This window comes from Garra rufa, chromosome 16, assembly GCF_049309525.1.
Source record: "Garra rufa chromosome 16, GarRuf1.0, whole genome shotgun sequence".
NCBI lineage: Eukaryota > Metazoa > Chordata > Actinopteri > Cypriniformes > Cyprinidae > Garra > Garra rufa.
The window spans coordinates 43,194,585-43,212,639 of NC_133376.1; the positions used below are offsets into that span (position 1 = coordinate 43,194,585).

General features: G+C 35.2%; 1 protein-coding gene across 1 annotated transcript in view; it reads left to right on the plus strand.

Annotated features, from left to right (window-relative positions):
- Nucleotides 1–1,395: 1,395 nt before the first annotated feature.
- LOC141288163 (GDNF family receptor alpha-4-like) overlaps nucleotides 1,396–18,055 on the plus strand; it is an 89,216-nt gene continuing 72,556 nt past the window's right edge. The window contains exon 1 of the mRNA XM_073820263.1: nucleotides 1,396–1,726. Coding sequence (XP_073676364.1) covers nucleotides 1,684–1,726 — 43 coding nt within the window. The 5' untranslated portion in view covers nucleotides 1,396–1,683. The remainder of the gene's footprint in view (nucleotides 1,727–18,055) is intronic.

Consider the following 18,055-nt stretch of genomic DNA (forward strand, 5'->3'; position numbering starts at 1 on the left):
CTACATATTGGATGTCCTGAGGTTAAGTATACATTTTTGGCAAGTTTAATTTTTCAGTGAACTATTCCCTGGTCCCCTCAAAAGTAAATGATGAAACAGAAACAAATCCATTAAAAATATTACTAATAGCTCAAATAAAAATCCATAATGCATAATAACGCTTCCTCCAGTGTTAAAGTCCATCTTCTGTTATGTCTCACATCAGAATCCTCCCACATTTGAGTTTTTTTTTAACTTTTTAAATGGTGCTTGATCTGTGCAGATTATAGGTTTATTGTGGGTTATTGACTTGTATTTGAGCTGAAATCAATCATTTGAAGTTAAAAACATCTTGATCATTTTGCTTTGTACAAACACGCAGCTTTTGGTTTCACATGATGTTAATTGATGGATTTGATGTGGATTACTTCTGGATTATTATGTTTTTATCAGCTGTTTGGACTCTCATTCTGACGGCACCCATTCACTGCAGAGGATCCATTGGTGAGCAAGTGATGGAATGACACATTTCTCAAATTCTGATGAAGAAACAAACTCATCTACATATTGGATGTCCTGAGGGTGAGTACATTTTGTTGTAAATTGTAAAAACATATTTGTTTTAAATTGTTTTGGACTTTTTTTTGCTTGTAAATGGTGCTTGATCTGTGCAGATTATGGCTTTATTGTTGGTTATTAACTTGTATTTTAGCTGAAAGGACTGGAGTGGTGTGGATTATTGTGATGTGTTTATCAGCTGTTTGGACTCTCATTCTGACGGCACCCATTCACTCCAGAGGATCCATTGGTGAGCAAGTGATGTAATGCTTCATTTCTCCAAACCTAATAAAGAAACAAAGTCATCTACATCTTGGATGTCCTAAGGGTGAGTACATTTTCAGCAACTTTTATTTTTCACCAAACTATTCTCTGGTCCCCTTAAAAGTAAATGATGAAATGTTGTCTTTCACCACAATAGTGACAGTCCTTTCATCCAGTGTGGGACTCATTCTGTGCCACTAAATAGAAGGCAGGGAGAAATAAAACAACAACTTTGAAGAGTTTTTCTTTTATCATATTATTTGAGCACCAGCTTCTGAAAGCCACAGTTCAAAGCCAGAATCAAAGTGCAGGATTTGTAGCAGACAGTTTGATAGCCTCTCTGACCCTACGGCTGTGTGTCCCAAAACACAGTAAACTGTCTATCTAGACAACATTTCCAGGCGCATACTGAATATGGTCACTCAAATGATACAGCCTATGTAGGCAGCGTACTAGGTTTTGAGACACAGCTCAGCTCAAACCTCAGTGTCTCTCTCCCTCACTCTCTCTCTCTCTGCTGTTTGCCTGAGTTTGATGTTCACTCAATGAAATCTGACTCTTCATTCACTCGTGTTCTTGCCCTCGGAGGGAACAAGTGTCAATACGTGATAATGGAGCAGATGGAGAACTTTCATTAGTGCTTTAATTTCATTTCGAGCTTTACCTGACGTCTTGATTGACAGTTTGACACTTGGCGGTGCGGCGAACGCGGCACGTTCAGCGGACATTTCTCTCATTTTGACCATTTTTAAGAGTCCTGAACATGCTCAATTGATATGTGCAGCGCTGAAAACCGGACGGCTTTTCTCTGTCGGTAAGCTCAGCATATAAGAGACAGTTTCGCGTCATTTCGAGCCAGTTTCTCTTCAGACAAGCGCAGAAATGGATCTTATGGGAATCTACCTGCTTCATCTCAGCTTTGCCGGTAGGTGATGTGCTGCATGCGCGTGTCATCTTCTCTACTTACTAACATCAAAGTTCCGCAAAAGAGAACGTTGATACAATGTTCTCAGAGTTGTTTTCGTTATTTCCGATTTATTGATGTGCGCCGGCTTTCTGTAGTGTTAGACTTTTGCTTGATTAGTAAGAATCAATCATATTAAAAAGGAAAGTGAGCAGGATAACCTACTTTCGTCTCATTTTGGTTTATGAATGCATGCATTTTGCGTTATTAGTGAGCGAATTATGTGTTTGCTCAGGTGTGAAAGGTTACTGCGTTCATTGCCAGTCAATTACTTTTAGTAAAATTACTGATAAAAGGATTACATACGTTTTAACCCGCTAAACTATTAATTGATGTCTTAAATATAAATGCCAAAGTTATCACTCTGCGTAAGTAAGTACTGATTTTGCTTTGTAAACTCTTTCTAAAAAATACAATCTGTTGTCAGTGACTTGAAATTTGCAGCCTCAGTTGATTGAATAGCCTGTGCATTTTAGCAGATTGGATTTGTGCAAAATCCATCAAATGTCTCTGTGTTGCTGCTAATATAATTAGATTTTCAGGTAGACTGTCTTTTATGTGTGTGTGTGTTTGTGTGTGTGTGTTGTGTATGAATCAGAGGATGTATGCATGCATTATAACAAGTGCATTTGCATGTTTTGAAAAATGGATTCTCAGATGAAAGCTTTGAAAGATGAATTCACAAATGAAACCACAGGAAACATACCCATACCTTTGAGACATCATTTTAATTGTTTTTGAAACATAACATTGTGCATTACTAGTGTGCAGTGCAGTGTGAAAACTTTATTCATCTTCTCATTTCAAAAATCATTTTTTTAAGGCAAAGCCTGATTGCTGATTGATAGTCACCGATTTATGTGCATAATATCTGTTTTGCTACTTTATTTTATTTTCTCCTTTTGGTTCGTCTGTTAAGGCAATCAATTATTCAGTGTTCCTCTGTTAGTAGAACAAAGTAAATCTCGTGAACAGCAACACACCCCAAGCTGTTGTTGAATTACCTGAAACAAGCAGTAAATTGATTGATCTTTTGAGATCCTAAAAAAAATTGGGAAATGTATGTTGAAATCCTCCCTCCAATCACGACAATTTGGAGCTTACCTTCCTCAGTCCAACAATATAGCTCACCTACAGTCATGCAACTACTTTTTATGCTTGGTTCTGATTGTACTTTTCATATTCTCCAGGAAAGAACTGTAAACCTTGAACCAAACTTGCCAGATCTGAGTTACATCATAACATTTGATTCAAAACGTATTTATTTGAATATCAGGAAAAAAACACAAAGGTATAAAACCATTTATGTAACGTGAGTGAACTGCTCATCATTATGAATCTCAAATGGAAGTTTAAACATAGAACTGTTATGCTCTGTTCTTCCAACATTTCTTTTTTACTTTCAGTAGTTATGTCCATTGAGCTTGAGTGAAGTCTATATTTGATTCCCTCCATTATGAACATCAATCAAGACCTTTTATAAGCCCCACATATGCATTATGTGAACCTGTGAATATAGGGCTTGGCTCCACTTCTGTTGGTAATTCCACTGTCACTCAAGGGGACTGAAAAGCAGGCAGTTTGTCAGCGATTAGCCAAGGTAAAGATCGATTCTTGCTCTGAGAGCTTGTAAATTAGGAACTCTATCAATGTCCATTATCTCAAAACATGACTGACATATGCTAATTCTGACCTTGCTGTTAACAGAATAATATCATTATCATTATTGACATAGATCTACGCTACAATTGGTCATTTATGGTTAAGGTTTTCAGAGCGTTATACTTCATAGCTCAGGCTTCAGCTGAAATATGCAGTTCAAAGTCATAATCAAACTGTAGAATTGTAGCCGACAGCTTGAAGATCAGCTTCTCTCCACCAGCCGACTCAGTGTTTCTCACTGTTATGCTTCATTCTCTCTCTCTCTCTCACTGTCTGACGCCACACGCATAATCTGCACTCTGAGAAATATGATTCTTAATAAAGTAGCTTGCACAAACTTTTATGAACGTCATAATTAATGGAAAAAAGTGTCATTTAGACATAAATAAGTCATGCTTATTTAAGATTTTTCATTGTAGTTACTGTGAGATGCCCAAATTATGATGATATCCCACAGAAACACAGTCATTGTCACTGTCAAACATTAGTGTCAAATGGTCATTTTAGAAAAAATATTTATATAAGCATATAAATCATATAGAGAAATATCCAATTAATGTGCTGTAGTATGCATTAGTGCCTGGCCATTTTTGCAGCTGTCTTGGCTCTGAAAATATTTTTCCATTCATTTTTCCTATAGGGAAAAAGTCATTTAAAAGCATTACAAGCCATTAAGTCTGTCTGTCTGTCTGTCTGTCTGTCTGTCTGTCTACCTATCTACCTATACTACTGTTGTTGTGTCATTGTTGTGTAGTTTTAAAAGGTTATTTTTTTATATTGGAATGTAGTTGTTTAGTCTTCAAATATGCAGTTTGTGAAACATTTTCCATTAAATATAATTTATTTGGGGTAAATCTAACCAGCAATCTTTGATCTGAAGTTTCATGAATCTATTATTTGTTCCAGAGCAAATTGTTTCGGCTGAAGGCAAAGTTTCATAACTTTTTATTTTTATATGTTATTAAATATTATTATTTAATGAATAGTAGTATTTGTAGTATTTAGTTAATAATAGTATTTGGTATATAGAGAAACGTTTTGTGTATATGTGATGATTTTAGTTACATTGTTCCGCCATTAGATGGCGACAAGAGACTTTTTTATGAGTCAGCAGTGAAGCCTTTTATATTGAAAAGTACAAAAACAATATTGCAAACAAGGAAGTTATTTTTTTTCTTCTGTCGGCCTAATACCAACAGTGTCGTAAACAGACAAACCGATTTAATTGAGTAAGTCATTTACGCTGGAACTGCTCAGATTGATTCAAACTCGTGACTTCAATCCTTTAGTTCAAGCGATTCACTAGCAAAAAAAAAAAACAGATCAAAAGAGCCGTTCATTTTCCAGTTTCCACATCACTTGTATTGATTTTAAAAAACACATAGTAAATCAGTTAAACCATTGCATCGCAAAATAATTCACTGTTTCGAAGCGCTCCGATCAGAACTTCGCGGATCGCGAAACATTTGACTCATATCTGGTCTTTGAATCACAAATCATTTGATTTGATTTAGATCGGGAGTTTGGACTTTGAATTGCAAATCATTTGATTTAGATCGGGAGTCCGAATCACGAATCATTTGATGTAGATCGGGAGTTCGAAGCAGAATCACGAATCCTTTGATTTAGAGTTTGGAACGGGATCGTGAATCATTTGATTTAGTTTGGGATCGCGAATCATTTGATTTAGTTCGAGATCGCGAATCATTTGATTTAGTTTGGGATCGAGAATCATTTGATTTAGTTTCGGAGTTTGGAGCAGGATTGCAAATCATTTGATTTAGTTCGGGAGTATGGAGGGGGATCGCAAATCATTTTGTGAATCATTTGATTTAGATCAGGAGTTCAGAATGGGATCGTGAATTATTTTATTTAAATCGGAGTTCGAATTGTGAATCATTTGATTTAGTTTGTGAGTATGGAGCGGGGTCGCGAATCATTTCGAGAATCATTTGATTTAGATCAGGAGTTCGGATCACGAATCATTTAATTTAGATCGGGAGTATGGAGCGAGGTCGCGAATCATTTCGAGAATCATTTGATTTAGATCAGGAGTTCGGATCACGAATCATTTAATTTAGATCGGGAGTATGGAGCGGGGTCGCGAATCATTTCGAGAATCATTTGATTTAGATCAGGAGTTCGGATCACGAATCATTTAATTTAGATCGGGAGTATGGAGCGGGATCGCGAATCATTTCGAGAATCATTTGATTTAGATCAGGAGATCAGAGCGGGATCGCAAATTATTTGATTTAAATCAGAGTTCGAATCGTGAATCATTTGATTTATTTCGTGAGTATGGAGCGGGATCACAAATCATTTCGAGAATCATTTGATTTAGATCAGGAGTTCGGAGCGGGATCGCGAATTATTTGATTTGAATTGGAGTTCGAATCGCGAATCATTTAATTTAGATCGGGAGTTCGAATCGCGAATCATTTGATTTAGTTCGTGAGTATGGAGCGGGATCGCGAATCATTTCGAGAATCATTTGATTTAGATCAGGAGTTCGGAGCGGGTTTGCAAATTATTTGATTTAAATCAGAGTTCGAATCGCGAATAATTTAATTTAGATCGGGAGTTTGAATCGTGAATCATTTGATTTATTTCGTGAGTATGGAGCGGGATCGCGAATCATTTCGAGAATCATTTGATTTAGATCAGGAGTTCGGAGCGGGTTTGCAAATTATTTGATTTAAATCAGAGTTCGAATCGCGAATCATTTAATTTAGATCGGGAGTTTGAATCGCGAATCATTTAATTTAGATCGGGAGTTTGAATCGCGAATCATTTAATTTAGTTCGTGAGTATGGAGCGGGATCACGAATCATTTCGAGAATCATTTGATTTAGATCAGGAGTTCAGAGCGGGATCGCAAATTATTTGATTTAAATCGGAGTTCGGATCAAAATCATTTGATTTAGTTTGTGAGTATGGAGCGGGATCGTGAATCATTTCGAGAATCATTTGATTTAGATCAGGAGTTCAGAGCGGGATCACAAATTATTTGATTTAAATCGGAGTTCGGATCAAAATCATTTGATTTAGTTTGTGAGTATGGAGCGGGATCGTGAATCATTTCGAGAATCATTTGATTTAGATCAGGAGTTCGGAGCGGGATCGCAAATTATTTGATTTAAATCAGAGTTCAAATCGCGAATCATTTAATTTAGATCGGGAGTTTGAATCGTGAATCATTTGATTTAGTTCGTGAGTATGGAGCGGGATCGCGAATCATTTCGAGAATCATTTGATTTAGATCAGGAGTTCGGAGCGGGATTGCAAATTATTTGATTTAAATCAGAGTTCGAATCGCGAATCATTTAATTTAGATCGGGAGTTTGAATCGCAAATCATTTAATTTAGATCGGGAGTTTGAATCGTGAATCATTTGATTTAGTTTGGGAGTATGGAGCGGGATCACGAATCATTTCGAGAATCATTTGATTTAGATCAGGAGTTCGGAGCGGGATCGCAAATTATTTGATTTAAATCAGAGTTCGAATCGCGAATCATTTAATTTAGATCGGGTGTTTGAACCGCGAATCATTTAATTTAGATCGGGAGTTTGAATCGCGAATCATTTGATTTAGTTTGGGAGTATGGAGCGGGATCACGAATCATTTCGAGAATCATTTGATTTAGATCAGGAGTTCGGAGCGGGATCGCAAATTATTTGATTTAAATCAGAGTTCGAATCGCGAATCATTTAATTTAGATCGGGTGTTTGAACCGCGAATCATTTAATTTAGATCGGGAGTTTGAATCGCGAATCATTTGATTTAGTTTGGGAGTATGGAGCAGGATCACGAATCATTTCGAGAATCATTTGATTTAGATCAGGAGTTCGGAGCGGGATCGCAAATTATTTGATTTAAATCAGAGTTCGGATCGCGAATCATTTAATTTAGATCGGGAGTTTGAATCGTGAATCATTTGATTTAGTTCGGGAGTATGGAGCGGGATCGCGAATCATTTCGTGAATAATTTGATTTAGATCGGTTCGGGTTCGCGAATCATTTTGCAAATTGAATGATTTGAAGTTCCAAAGTCCTGATCGAATCATTATTCAGATCGGAATTTCGGATCACAGATCACAAATCATGTGATTTAGATCGGACTTCGGTGCGGGTTCGTGAATCTTTTGATTCAGATCAGGACTACTACTTTTTTTTAAATTAAACTGTAAAAACATCAAAGCATTAAGACAGTACAGTTAGGCTATAAAACAAAGCAAGTATAAAAGAAAGAATATAGAAATACCAATCCCTTAAAAAAATTAACTGTGGTTTTATTATAGTAAAAGTGTAGTAACCTGTTTTTTTTTTCTGTATAATCACTGTTTTACTACAAATACCATGCATAATCTATGGTTAGTGTAGCAAAACCAGGGCTAATTTGTGGTTACTGTGGTTTAACTATGTTAACTGTATATTTCTTTCTCCTTAAGAGGACACATGTGATGAATATAGAGATGCAGTTTTGACTGTTTAGGATTAACAGGACTTCGGATTGTTTCCATGTACTTGTCTAGATCAACTGTGAAAAAAGAAAAGTGCTGTTTAGAAACAGATTTTGTTCATGTATGTGAAATTTAGCTAGCAGGTTCTATTTCCCTATATTCTCTTTTGAGTCAATCCAAATAAAACATCTTTAAAATAGAAATGGAAGTCACTTGCAAAATAAGATTAGATGAATCGAACGAATCTTACTTAGAAGAGACACAGCAACAAAACACAGTGAATCACTTCAATGACTTATAATACGGCCATAATTTATTTATTTGTTTATTTATTTTTTGGATAAACTTATCCTTGACCTCTTCATATTTGTGTAAGGAGACATGGGAGTGGATATTCCCTGCAACATTCACTTCAACTAAGTTTCCCTGTTAACCTTTTGGCACGATTTGCTTGCCTCAACTCTCTAATTGGTTGAATTTTTTTCAATTTTTTCAGAAGTGGTGTAGTACTGTACTTCACTTAAGTTGAAAAAATATTAATGTGGCTTCTACAAATCCATATACCACTTAACATGCCATAGTAGTTCTGATATTAGTTATCTGCCATTATTAAACGATCACAATATATGCCTGAACATTGCATTGCTGATTAGAATTCAGAACAGCTGGACTTGAAAAAATCTGAATTGAATCTCCGGCTGGTTGAAGTGTTAATGTGTGAAGTCTAATGGGATAAGGTGCTACAGCTGTTGTTTGATAGCGAAATTGCATTGGTAGTGATAGTAGAGCATGGTATGCATTGATTTTATCATTTTATTATTGATTTTATCTGCATGACGAATGTGTAGACCATTTAATGTGACAGACTAATGCTGCAAACGGCACAAAGCTTAGGGCTGTTTCTTATTTTCTATATATTTCTATATATATATATTATAACAGTATTGCATCTGAAATACATTTATGAGTTGACTGTCACTGCTGGCGAAGAAGTTGAAACATCAGGAAATTACACTGAATATTAATGGCTTATTTTCTCTGGCGAATCCACGGATGGCCCTGAAGTGTGATATCCCTGAAAATGAGTAATTAGTTAAAAGTAGACTTTGAGCAAACCCTGGCACGTGACTCATCCCATACTATTTGTGCTCTATTTGATACCTCAAATTGCAAAGCTTGTTGAAAAGAAGCATGCTATTACTTGAGTAATGAGAATTACCCCTAATGGAGAAGGAAACGCACGAACAAAAAAGAAAGAAATTCAACCACCCAATCAACATCCCAAACGACTTCGACTTACATTGCCTGCAGAAATTGTAAAAATCTATTGATGGCTTTGTGATTTATCCATACCCATATAATAGAGATCAATGTTAAAATGACAAAAAGCCAGTAACACCAGAATCAATACTAATGTCCCCTGTCATATTTTCATGGAGTGGATAAGCATTTTTACTGGTTGCGCAGAGTAATAAGCCATTAGAGACAGATCACTCACTGCTCAAAGAATATATCACAACAATGAACTTTAAGCATTTAGCATCCGTACGGCATTTGCATCTCATCTCGTAATAATCGATCAAGTCAGGCGCTGCAATGGCCTGACAGCCGATTGATTGTGCAGTTATCAGACTTTGATCCGGCTTTCATAATTCATCTTTTCTGAACACATTTTTAGTCTTTAAGCAGCAGGGGCGACTTTCAGATATAACAGAGTGCTAGCATGTCATTTGCTCTGGCAGACAGGGGTGTTGAATGGAGTCAGAATGGGCTACCTATGCTGCCACCTCGATTCTGCTCTCATATTCAACCCTCTAAAACGGTTCTTATGTTTAATTATAGATGCTCTAGACCCCGCAGTTAAGCGGCCTCTCTGCCATTCATCTAACGTCAGTCAGTTTGATGGTTTTGACCTTTCATGCTGACATTGTTCAGTTCTTCACATTATCATCTGCCTACAATATTAAACCGTAATAGCCCTCAACACTACATAATATAAGGAGTCAGATGGAGGCACAGTTGAGAACTATAAGGTTCCCTGGTTAGGATTAATCTTAGTGGCAGGTCATTTAAAATGGTTGCTGAGCAGTGGAATGGAAATTAGCCCGCAGCCTGAAACACTGTGTGTAGTGGGATATTTGCTTGGAATAAAAGGTTAGATCACTTTCCCCACCAGTCCTGTTAAGAAATTCAGGAGATGGCTCCAGGGTTAGATGACTACGGTGTCCTCTGAGGGCCAAACAGAGGCTCATTAGTTGAGCGATTGTTGACAGGTACTCTGGCGTAGAGAGATTGACAGATAGAGCGCTCTCCTGGCGGACATGTATGACGGATATGCGCGATCGTGGATACCTCGGCCCATTTAAACAATTTCCACAAGACAAAATTGACGTGTAAACGTATTTTGACTTGAAAGAGCGGTAAGCACAAACCATAATTGACTTTCTATTACTGCTTGGACGTCTTTGACAAATGCACTGTGTGGTTTTAGAGTCTCACCAAGATCCTCTCAAGGCAATTCGTAACTATTTTACGTTTTAGCCTTTTTTCTCAGACTGTGATGATGCATTTCCACAGTCATTAATGTTATAAATCTCCCAAGGTTTTTTAATTATTCCATTTTTCAAATGAATGCACAGTTATAAAACTATACTTTGTGTTGTATTACCTTGGCAAAAAGAAAGTAGAAACAGAAAAGTAATTAATACTGCAGTGTGGGTGTTTCTGGTGCAACAGCTGGGGGAGTAATGATAAATCTTTATGTCTTCTGTTTTGGCCTAACTTAAAAATAAAGGTGCTTCACGATGCCGTAGAAGAATCCTTTTAGTCTAAATGGTTCCATAAAGAACCTTTAACATCTGAAGAGCCTTTCTGTTTCACAAAAGGCGAAAGAAGTTGAGAAAGAGATGGTTCTTTAAAGAACTTTTGACTGAACGGTTCTTTGTGGAACCAAAAATGGTTCTTCTATGGCATCGCTGTGAAGAACCTTTTAAAGCACCTTTATTTTTAAGAGTAACTATTAAAGTAATGCATTACTTTATTCTTTACCAGAAAATATCTGAGTTGCTTTTTTAAATATGCAACGGCAGTTACTTTGTCTTATGTATTGATGGACACCTTTCCTGTTCTTATGTTGAGAGAAATCGTGAGTAAGTGCAGGATGATGTGTGCACTTTAGTTCTAGACCAAATGTCAACATGCATTTACTCATCTCACTTGCACAAAAACACATTCAGTATTCCTCGAAATGAATAAAAACAGTCAAATGCAAACTCAGAATATGACGCAAACCTGCAGTTATTAAATATTACAGGTATTATTTGTGTTTAATCCAATTTTATTAAGTAGTGTCTTTGCTGCTGACCTGCAGTGATCCAATTCAACCCTACTAATAAGCAAAAGTAACTTTAGATGAACAGAACACTTGTTTTTTTTATTGCTGAAGTGTGTTTGAGCGGCACCCTCTACTATACAGATGAGAATTTACATTTCCTTCAGCCTGAGGCTTTTTCATTTCACTTTTGGTGTGAAAGTGCTTATAAAACAAAAACAAGCAAGCCCAGGCTAGATTTAAAATAGCTGCAATATTAACGTAACACATTACTTTCTAAAAAAAAAGTAACAGAGTAACAAAATTAGTTACTTTTTAGGGAGTAACGGAATATTGTAATGGATTACTTTAAAAAGTAACTTTTCCCGACACTGGTATTCAATCTCTTAATTGTTGTTTCCTATTTTGTTTTTTCTTCTTTTGCTATTAGAGCAAATGGGAATGTAAAAAGTATTATACACTCTTGAAAATAACATTTCCAAAAGGGTGTTTTTGCAGAGATGCCGTAGAAGAACCATTTTTGGTTCCCCAAAGAACTTTCCAGTAAACAGAACCATTTTGAAAGACTTAGATCTCCTTGCACTGCACTTATGGTTAGGTTTAGGGTTGGATTAAGTGCTCCTACTGAAGTTTTATTCAAAAAATAATTAAGTTTCTGTACAAATCGCACCAGAAATCACTTTGTTGTAAAATATTTACATTTCCTTATTAGACTGGGTTGATCTCACAGAATGAATGTTGTGTTTAAATTGATAGTTCACCAAAAAAATGAAAATTCTGTCATCCGTCCTCGACCTGTATATGTTACTTTGAGAAATGTTGGTAACTAAACAGTTGCTGATAGCCATTGATTTGCATAATTTATTTTTCATAATGGAAACACTGGCGGAATCACGAAATCCAGTCATAAAAAAATTCAGTTTAATGTATAACGCAGAATGTTGCTGAAGTTTTGATGAATAAATCCAAAAATAGGTCAGTACACTTAAATCAAATGGCGATATGGAGTAGTGTCTGTGAATATTAAACTACAAAAAGACTATTTTAGTATAAATTCTGCATGTTTTACATTTGATTACATAAATACTACCATCATATCATATACATACTCCCCAAAAAATCTTCAAAGCAACCCATCAAAATAAAAGTCTGGTTTAACTTGAGGAAATTGTGACAGAAATATATTACTATCGTAAACCTCTGTTGTGCAGCACTTTATTCGTCTATTATTGTAAAAAAAAAAAAATGATTATTAAAATTTTTATTAAATCAAATAAAATAGAATCTCAAAAAATCTAAACAGAAAACAGAATTTGGGGTATTTGTAATGAGGGTAAATTTGGCATTGACTTGTATAATATATTTTTTTATACTGGAAGTCAGTGGCTAGCATCAACTTTCTGAACAGCATTTTTAAAATATATATATTTTTAAACGTATATAGATACATTTAATAAGGTAGCTAATATTATATTCAACACATGAACAGATAAAACAACTGTAACTTTTTATTGCACAAATCTATCAACGTCAAAGGCTCCAATAAACTTCAGCATAAAACCAGAAAGAGACGCTTCAGTGTAACCTGAGCTCACAAAGCGCTCTTTGCTCCCTCGTTCAGAAGTTCATAATTAGATCAGAAATACTGTAGGAAACATCTAGTTCACAACATCCTACTGTTTCGTTGAGACCTTTTGTGCTGCAACTATTTATTGAAGCATTCATCTGACTGCTGTGTTTCGACAGACGCCCGGGAGCGAGTAATAAACAGCAAGTCATAAACAAAAATCTCTCTGCAACACCTCACAAATAAACCTGTGGATTGTGCATAATAAAGGGAACATTGATCACAGCAGGAGATTTGATGTCTGTCAGTGTCTTTCAATTTAAAGCCTGTGATTTTGTACACAAGCACTGTTTTGATGGTCATGGCGGTGCATGGTGCTTTAAATGAAATGAATTAGGAGACAAAGATCTCGGTGAGCGTTTTGCCGTGTTGGCTATTAGTACAGCAGACTATCAGCATGAAAACACATTTTAAAGTCTGCGTGAAATCAAAATTCGTCGCATTTTCAAAATGCATTTTATTGATCTTATTGTGAACAGCTTATCAATACATTCATACATTATTTTTATATTTATCTCATTCATATGAGCATCTCGACTTTCTACTCTAGTTTTTTCCTAGAGTTTTATCACACATACGGCAGTCTGCGTGTTTGACAGAGCATCTTCGGTGTCAGTAATAGTGCAGGATGTTGTCTTTTCCATGTAAATGCAAATGTGAATAGAATGAAAACGCTGGAAAAGTAATAGACAAACAGCTCGGTTAGAACAGGCCAGAATATTGCACTGCATGTAAACGTAGCCGGCTTCTCTGTAACACAACTTCAAATAGAGGGCTTTAGCTGTTTGACAGTGTAAGTGCCAGTTTAAGGCGAACAAACAACCGTAGCCTGAGTCTGTGCTGAAGTCTGATAGTACGGTGAACACCGGGGGGCTTATGTATTTTCTCAAGAGCCTCTGCGGGATCTTTGGGATTCTGCGTGGTTCCAACTGCTTCTGCGTAGTATGTTTTTTTTTGTTTTGTTTTTGGACACAGCGGTCTTGGAAAAGTATATGGCTGTTTTGATCTAACGTTTGCAGTGAAACTTCTTACGCGAGGTGGAAAACATGGATGGAATCACAGAATCCAGTCATAAAAATGAAATTTAATGTATAACACAGAATGTAGCAGAAGTTTTGAATAAATAAATTAGTAGGTCAGTACACTTAAAGGGATAGTTCACCCAAAAAATGAAAATGTGATGTTTATCTGCTTACCCCCAGGGCATCCAAGATGTAGGTGACTTTGTTTCTTCAGTAGAACACAAACAAAAATTTTAACTCGACCAGGTGCAGTCTCGCAAAAAAACATCGTTTTGTGTCTTGGGACTTCAGTGTATCGTCACGAGTCGCAGGGTGTAGTTCGGATTTGTCTGTGCATGTTTTTTGTTACTTTTAAAGGTTTGGTGCCCATCCACTGCTATTATATGGCCAACAGACTGCACCGGTTTGAGTTAAAAGTCTTCATTTGTGTTCTGCTGAGGGTAAGCAGATAAACATCACATTTTCATTTTTGGGTGAACTATCACTTTAAATCAAATGTCAATATGTGACCCTGGACCACAAAACCAGTCTTAAGTCGCTGGGGTATATTTGTAGCAATAGCCAAAAATACATTGAATGGGTCAAAATTATTGATTTTTCTTTTATGTCAAAAATCATTAGGAAATTAAGTAAAGATCATGTTACATTAAGAGTTTTTGTAAAATTCCTACTGTAAACCTATCAAAATGTAATTTTTGATTAGTAATATGCATTGTTAAGAACTTAATTTGGACAACTTTAAAGGTGATTTTCTCAGTATTTAGATTTTTTTGCACCCTTAGATTCCAGATTTTCAAATAGATGTATCTCTGCCAAATATTGTCCTATCCTAACAAACTATACATCAATAGACAGCTTATTTATTGAGCTTTCATATGATGTATATATCTCAGTTTTGTCAAATTTAACCTTATGACTGGTTTTGTGGTCCAGGGTCACATATGGAGTAGTGTCTGTGAATATTAAACCACAAAAAGACTATTTTAGAATGAATTCTACATGTTCTGCGTGAATGAATGAATAAATACATGATAATATTTACATAATTACATAAATACATTTAATTTGAGGAAAAAATTCATGGCAACTTGTCAAAATAAAAGTCTGGTTTAACTTGAAAGAATTGTGACAGAATTATATTACTATTGTAAACCTCTGTTGTGTAGCAACATTTGTCTATTTTTGTAGAAATTTGATTATTAAAATTTGATTAAACAGATAAAATCGAATACAGAAAACAGAATTTGGGAAAAATTAAACAGAATTTGAGAAAAAAACGTGACCTTGGGACATTGTCTCTTATGTGTCATAAGGGACAATGTTTCAAAATTGAGATTTATACGTACATCATCTGAAAGCTGAATAAATAAGCTTTCCATTGATCCATGGTTTGGTAGGAAAAGACAATACTTGGAAAATCTGGAATCTGAGGGTGCAAATATTGCAGAAAATCACCTTTAAGTTTGTCCAAATGAAGTTTTTAGCAATGCATAATACTAATCAAAAATTACGTTTTGATATATTTACGGTAGGAAATGTACAAAATATCTTAATGGAACATGGTCTTTACTTAATATCCTAATGATTAATGGCATAAAAGACAAATTGATCATTTTGACCCATACAATGTATTTTTGTCTACAAGCATACCCATACATACTTTAGACTGGTTTTGTGAACCAGGGTCACAAATAAAACATTTCATAAGGAATTGCTGTTTACTTGTATAAGTTTCATGATTTAAATTAACTGGACGTGCTTTTTGCTTAACAAAATTAAATTTAGCCATTAAAACAGAATTCAGAAAAATACAAATTTGGAAAAATCAAATGTATTTCTTAGGCCCTCCTCAAGGTCGGCATCTTCTGCGGACAGAGCTTCTTTTGTCAGCCATTGACCAGAAAGTGGAGCTTCTGTCTTTAGCTGAGGGATCCTGGGGGAAATAATCTCTTGAATTAGATGTCAGGTCATTTTCTCAACAAGAGCCAGTCGATTTTTCAGTAAGGGGGCCTCAGAGTGTGAAGGTCTTTCTTACATGTTTTTTTGGTTTGGTCTGTGTGTTTGTCTGTCACAGCGGGTTAGATCCGTTGACTGATTCATGCCTTTTAGTTTTTCTCATGAAGAGCTGTTGTCTTCTGGGCTTCCCTGGAGACGACTCCTGCATCGACTCGAGCACAATCAGAGTTTTGCAGAACTGGCTTTTGACATTAAAGGCCACTTTAATAGCATGTCAATATAGGCCCTTTATTAATAATATAGTATAAACATTTAAAAAGCGATATTTGAGAGCAAAAGCAGACCTGTCTGTGCTAGTGAATCTGTGCTTCCTCGAGCCACAGGACTGCCAATCCATTTGTTTGCATGACACACTGCAGCACTGTGATGTCTGATACATTTTAATTTATCTTCATGTTTTAACCTCGGTGAATTAATGGCAGACATATTCCACGTGTTGCAATGTGATGTAGATTTTTTAATGCATCAGTTAAACTTGGTGAGAGTCAATTTACCAAGATAAAATGTGAGATCTTTTCTTTAGTAGGTGATTTGCATGCCTTTGATTTGAATTACAAACGCCACTTACATCAGTGAGGGCCATATTTAACAATATGGAAGTTTGTTTCTGCCACAAGAAAAAAATAGTGGTTTTGCTTTTTTTTTTTTTTTTTTTGCAATTACGAGGTTATTTCTCAATTCTGAATTTTTTTCTTAAATGTGAGTTTATGTCTCACAATTCAGACTTTTTTCTCGCAATTGCAAATTTATATTATGCAATTCTAACTTTTTTTTGCAATTTACAAGGTTATATCTCAATTCTGACATTTTCTCTGAAATGTGAGTTCATGTCTTGCAATTCTGACTTTTTTCTCACAATAGCAAATTTATATCATGCAATTTTGACTGTTTTTTTTTTTTTGCAATTGCATGGTTATATCTCAATTTTGACCTTTTCTCACAATTGCAAATTTATATCATGCAATTCTGAGTTTATGGCTCACAATTCTGAATGTTCTCGCAGTTTTAAGGTTTTATCTGAATTCTTAATTTTTTTCTCTCAACTGCGAGTTTGTCTCACAATTCTCACTACTTTCTCACAATTCTGCGACTTTTTTTCTCAGAATTGCAAATTTATATCATGCAATTCTGACTTTTTTATGGAATTGTGAGTGTATTGCAATTGCAAGTTTGTCTGACAATTCTCACTATTTTCTCGTAATTGCGATTTTATACAAAGCAATTCTGATGTTTTTCTCAAAATTGTAAGTTTGTCTCGGAATTGCGAATTTATATCTTGCAATTCTGACTTTTTTTCTCACAATAGCAAATTTATATCATGCAATTTTGACTGTTTTTTTTTTTTGCAATTGCATGGTTATATCTCAATTTTGACATTTTCTCTCAAATGTAAATTTATATCTCGCAATTCTGACTTTTTTCTCACAATAGCAAATTTATATCATGCAATTTTGACTGTTTTTTTTGCAATTGCATGGTTATATCTCAATTTTGAATTTTTCTCACAATTGCAAATTTATATCATGCAATTCTGAGTTTATGGCTCACAATTCTGAATGTTCTTGCAGTTTTAAGGTTTTATTTGAATTCTTAATTTTTTTCTCTCAACTGCGAGTTTGTCTCACAATTCTCACTACTTTCTCACAATTCTGCGACTTTTTTTCTCAGAATTGCAAATTTATATCATGCAATTCTGACTTTTTTATGGAATTGTGAGTGTATTGCAACTGCAAGTTTGTCTGACAATTCTCACTATTTATTCGTAATTGCGATTTTATACAAAGCAATTCTGATGTTTTTCTCAAAATTGTAAGTTTGTCTCGGAATTGCGAATTTATATCTTGCAATTCTGACTTTTTTTCTCACAATAGCAAATTTATATCATGCAATTTTGACTGTTTTTTTTTTGCAATTGCATGGTTATATCTCAATTTTGAATTTTTCTCACAATTGCAAATTTATATCATGCAATTCTGAGTTTATGGCTCACAATTCTGAATGTTCTCGCAGTTTTAAGGTTTTATTTGAATTCTTAATTTTTTTCTCTCAACTGCGAGTTTGTCTCACAATTCTCACTACTTTCTCACAATTCTGCGACTTTTTTTCTCAGAATTGCAAATTTATATCATGCAATTCTGACTTTTTTATGGAATTGTGAGTGTATTGC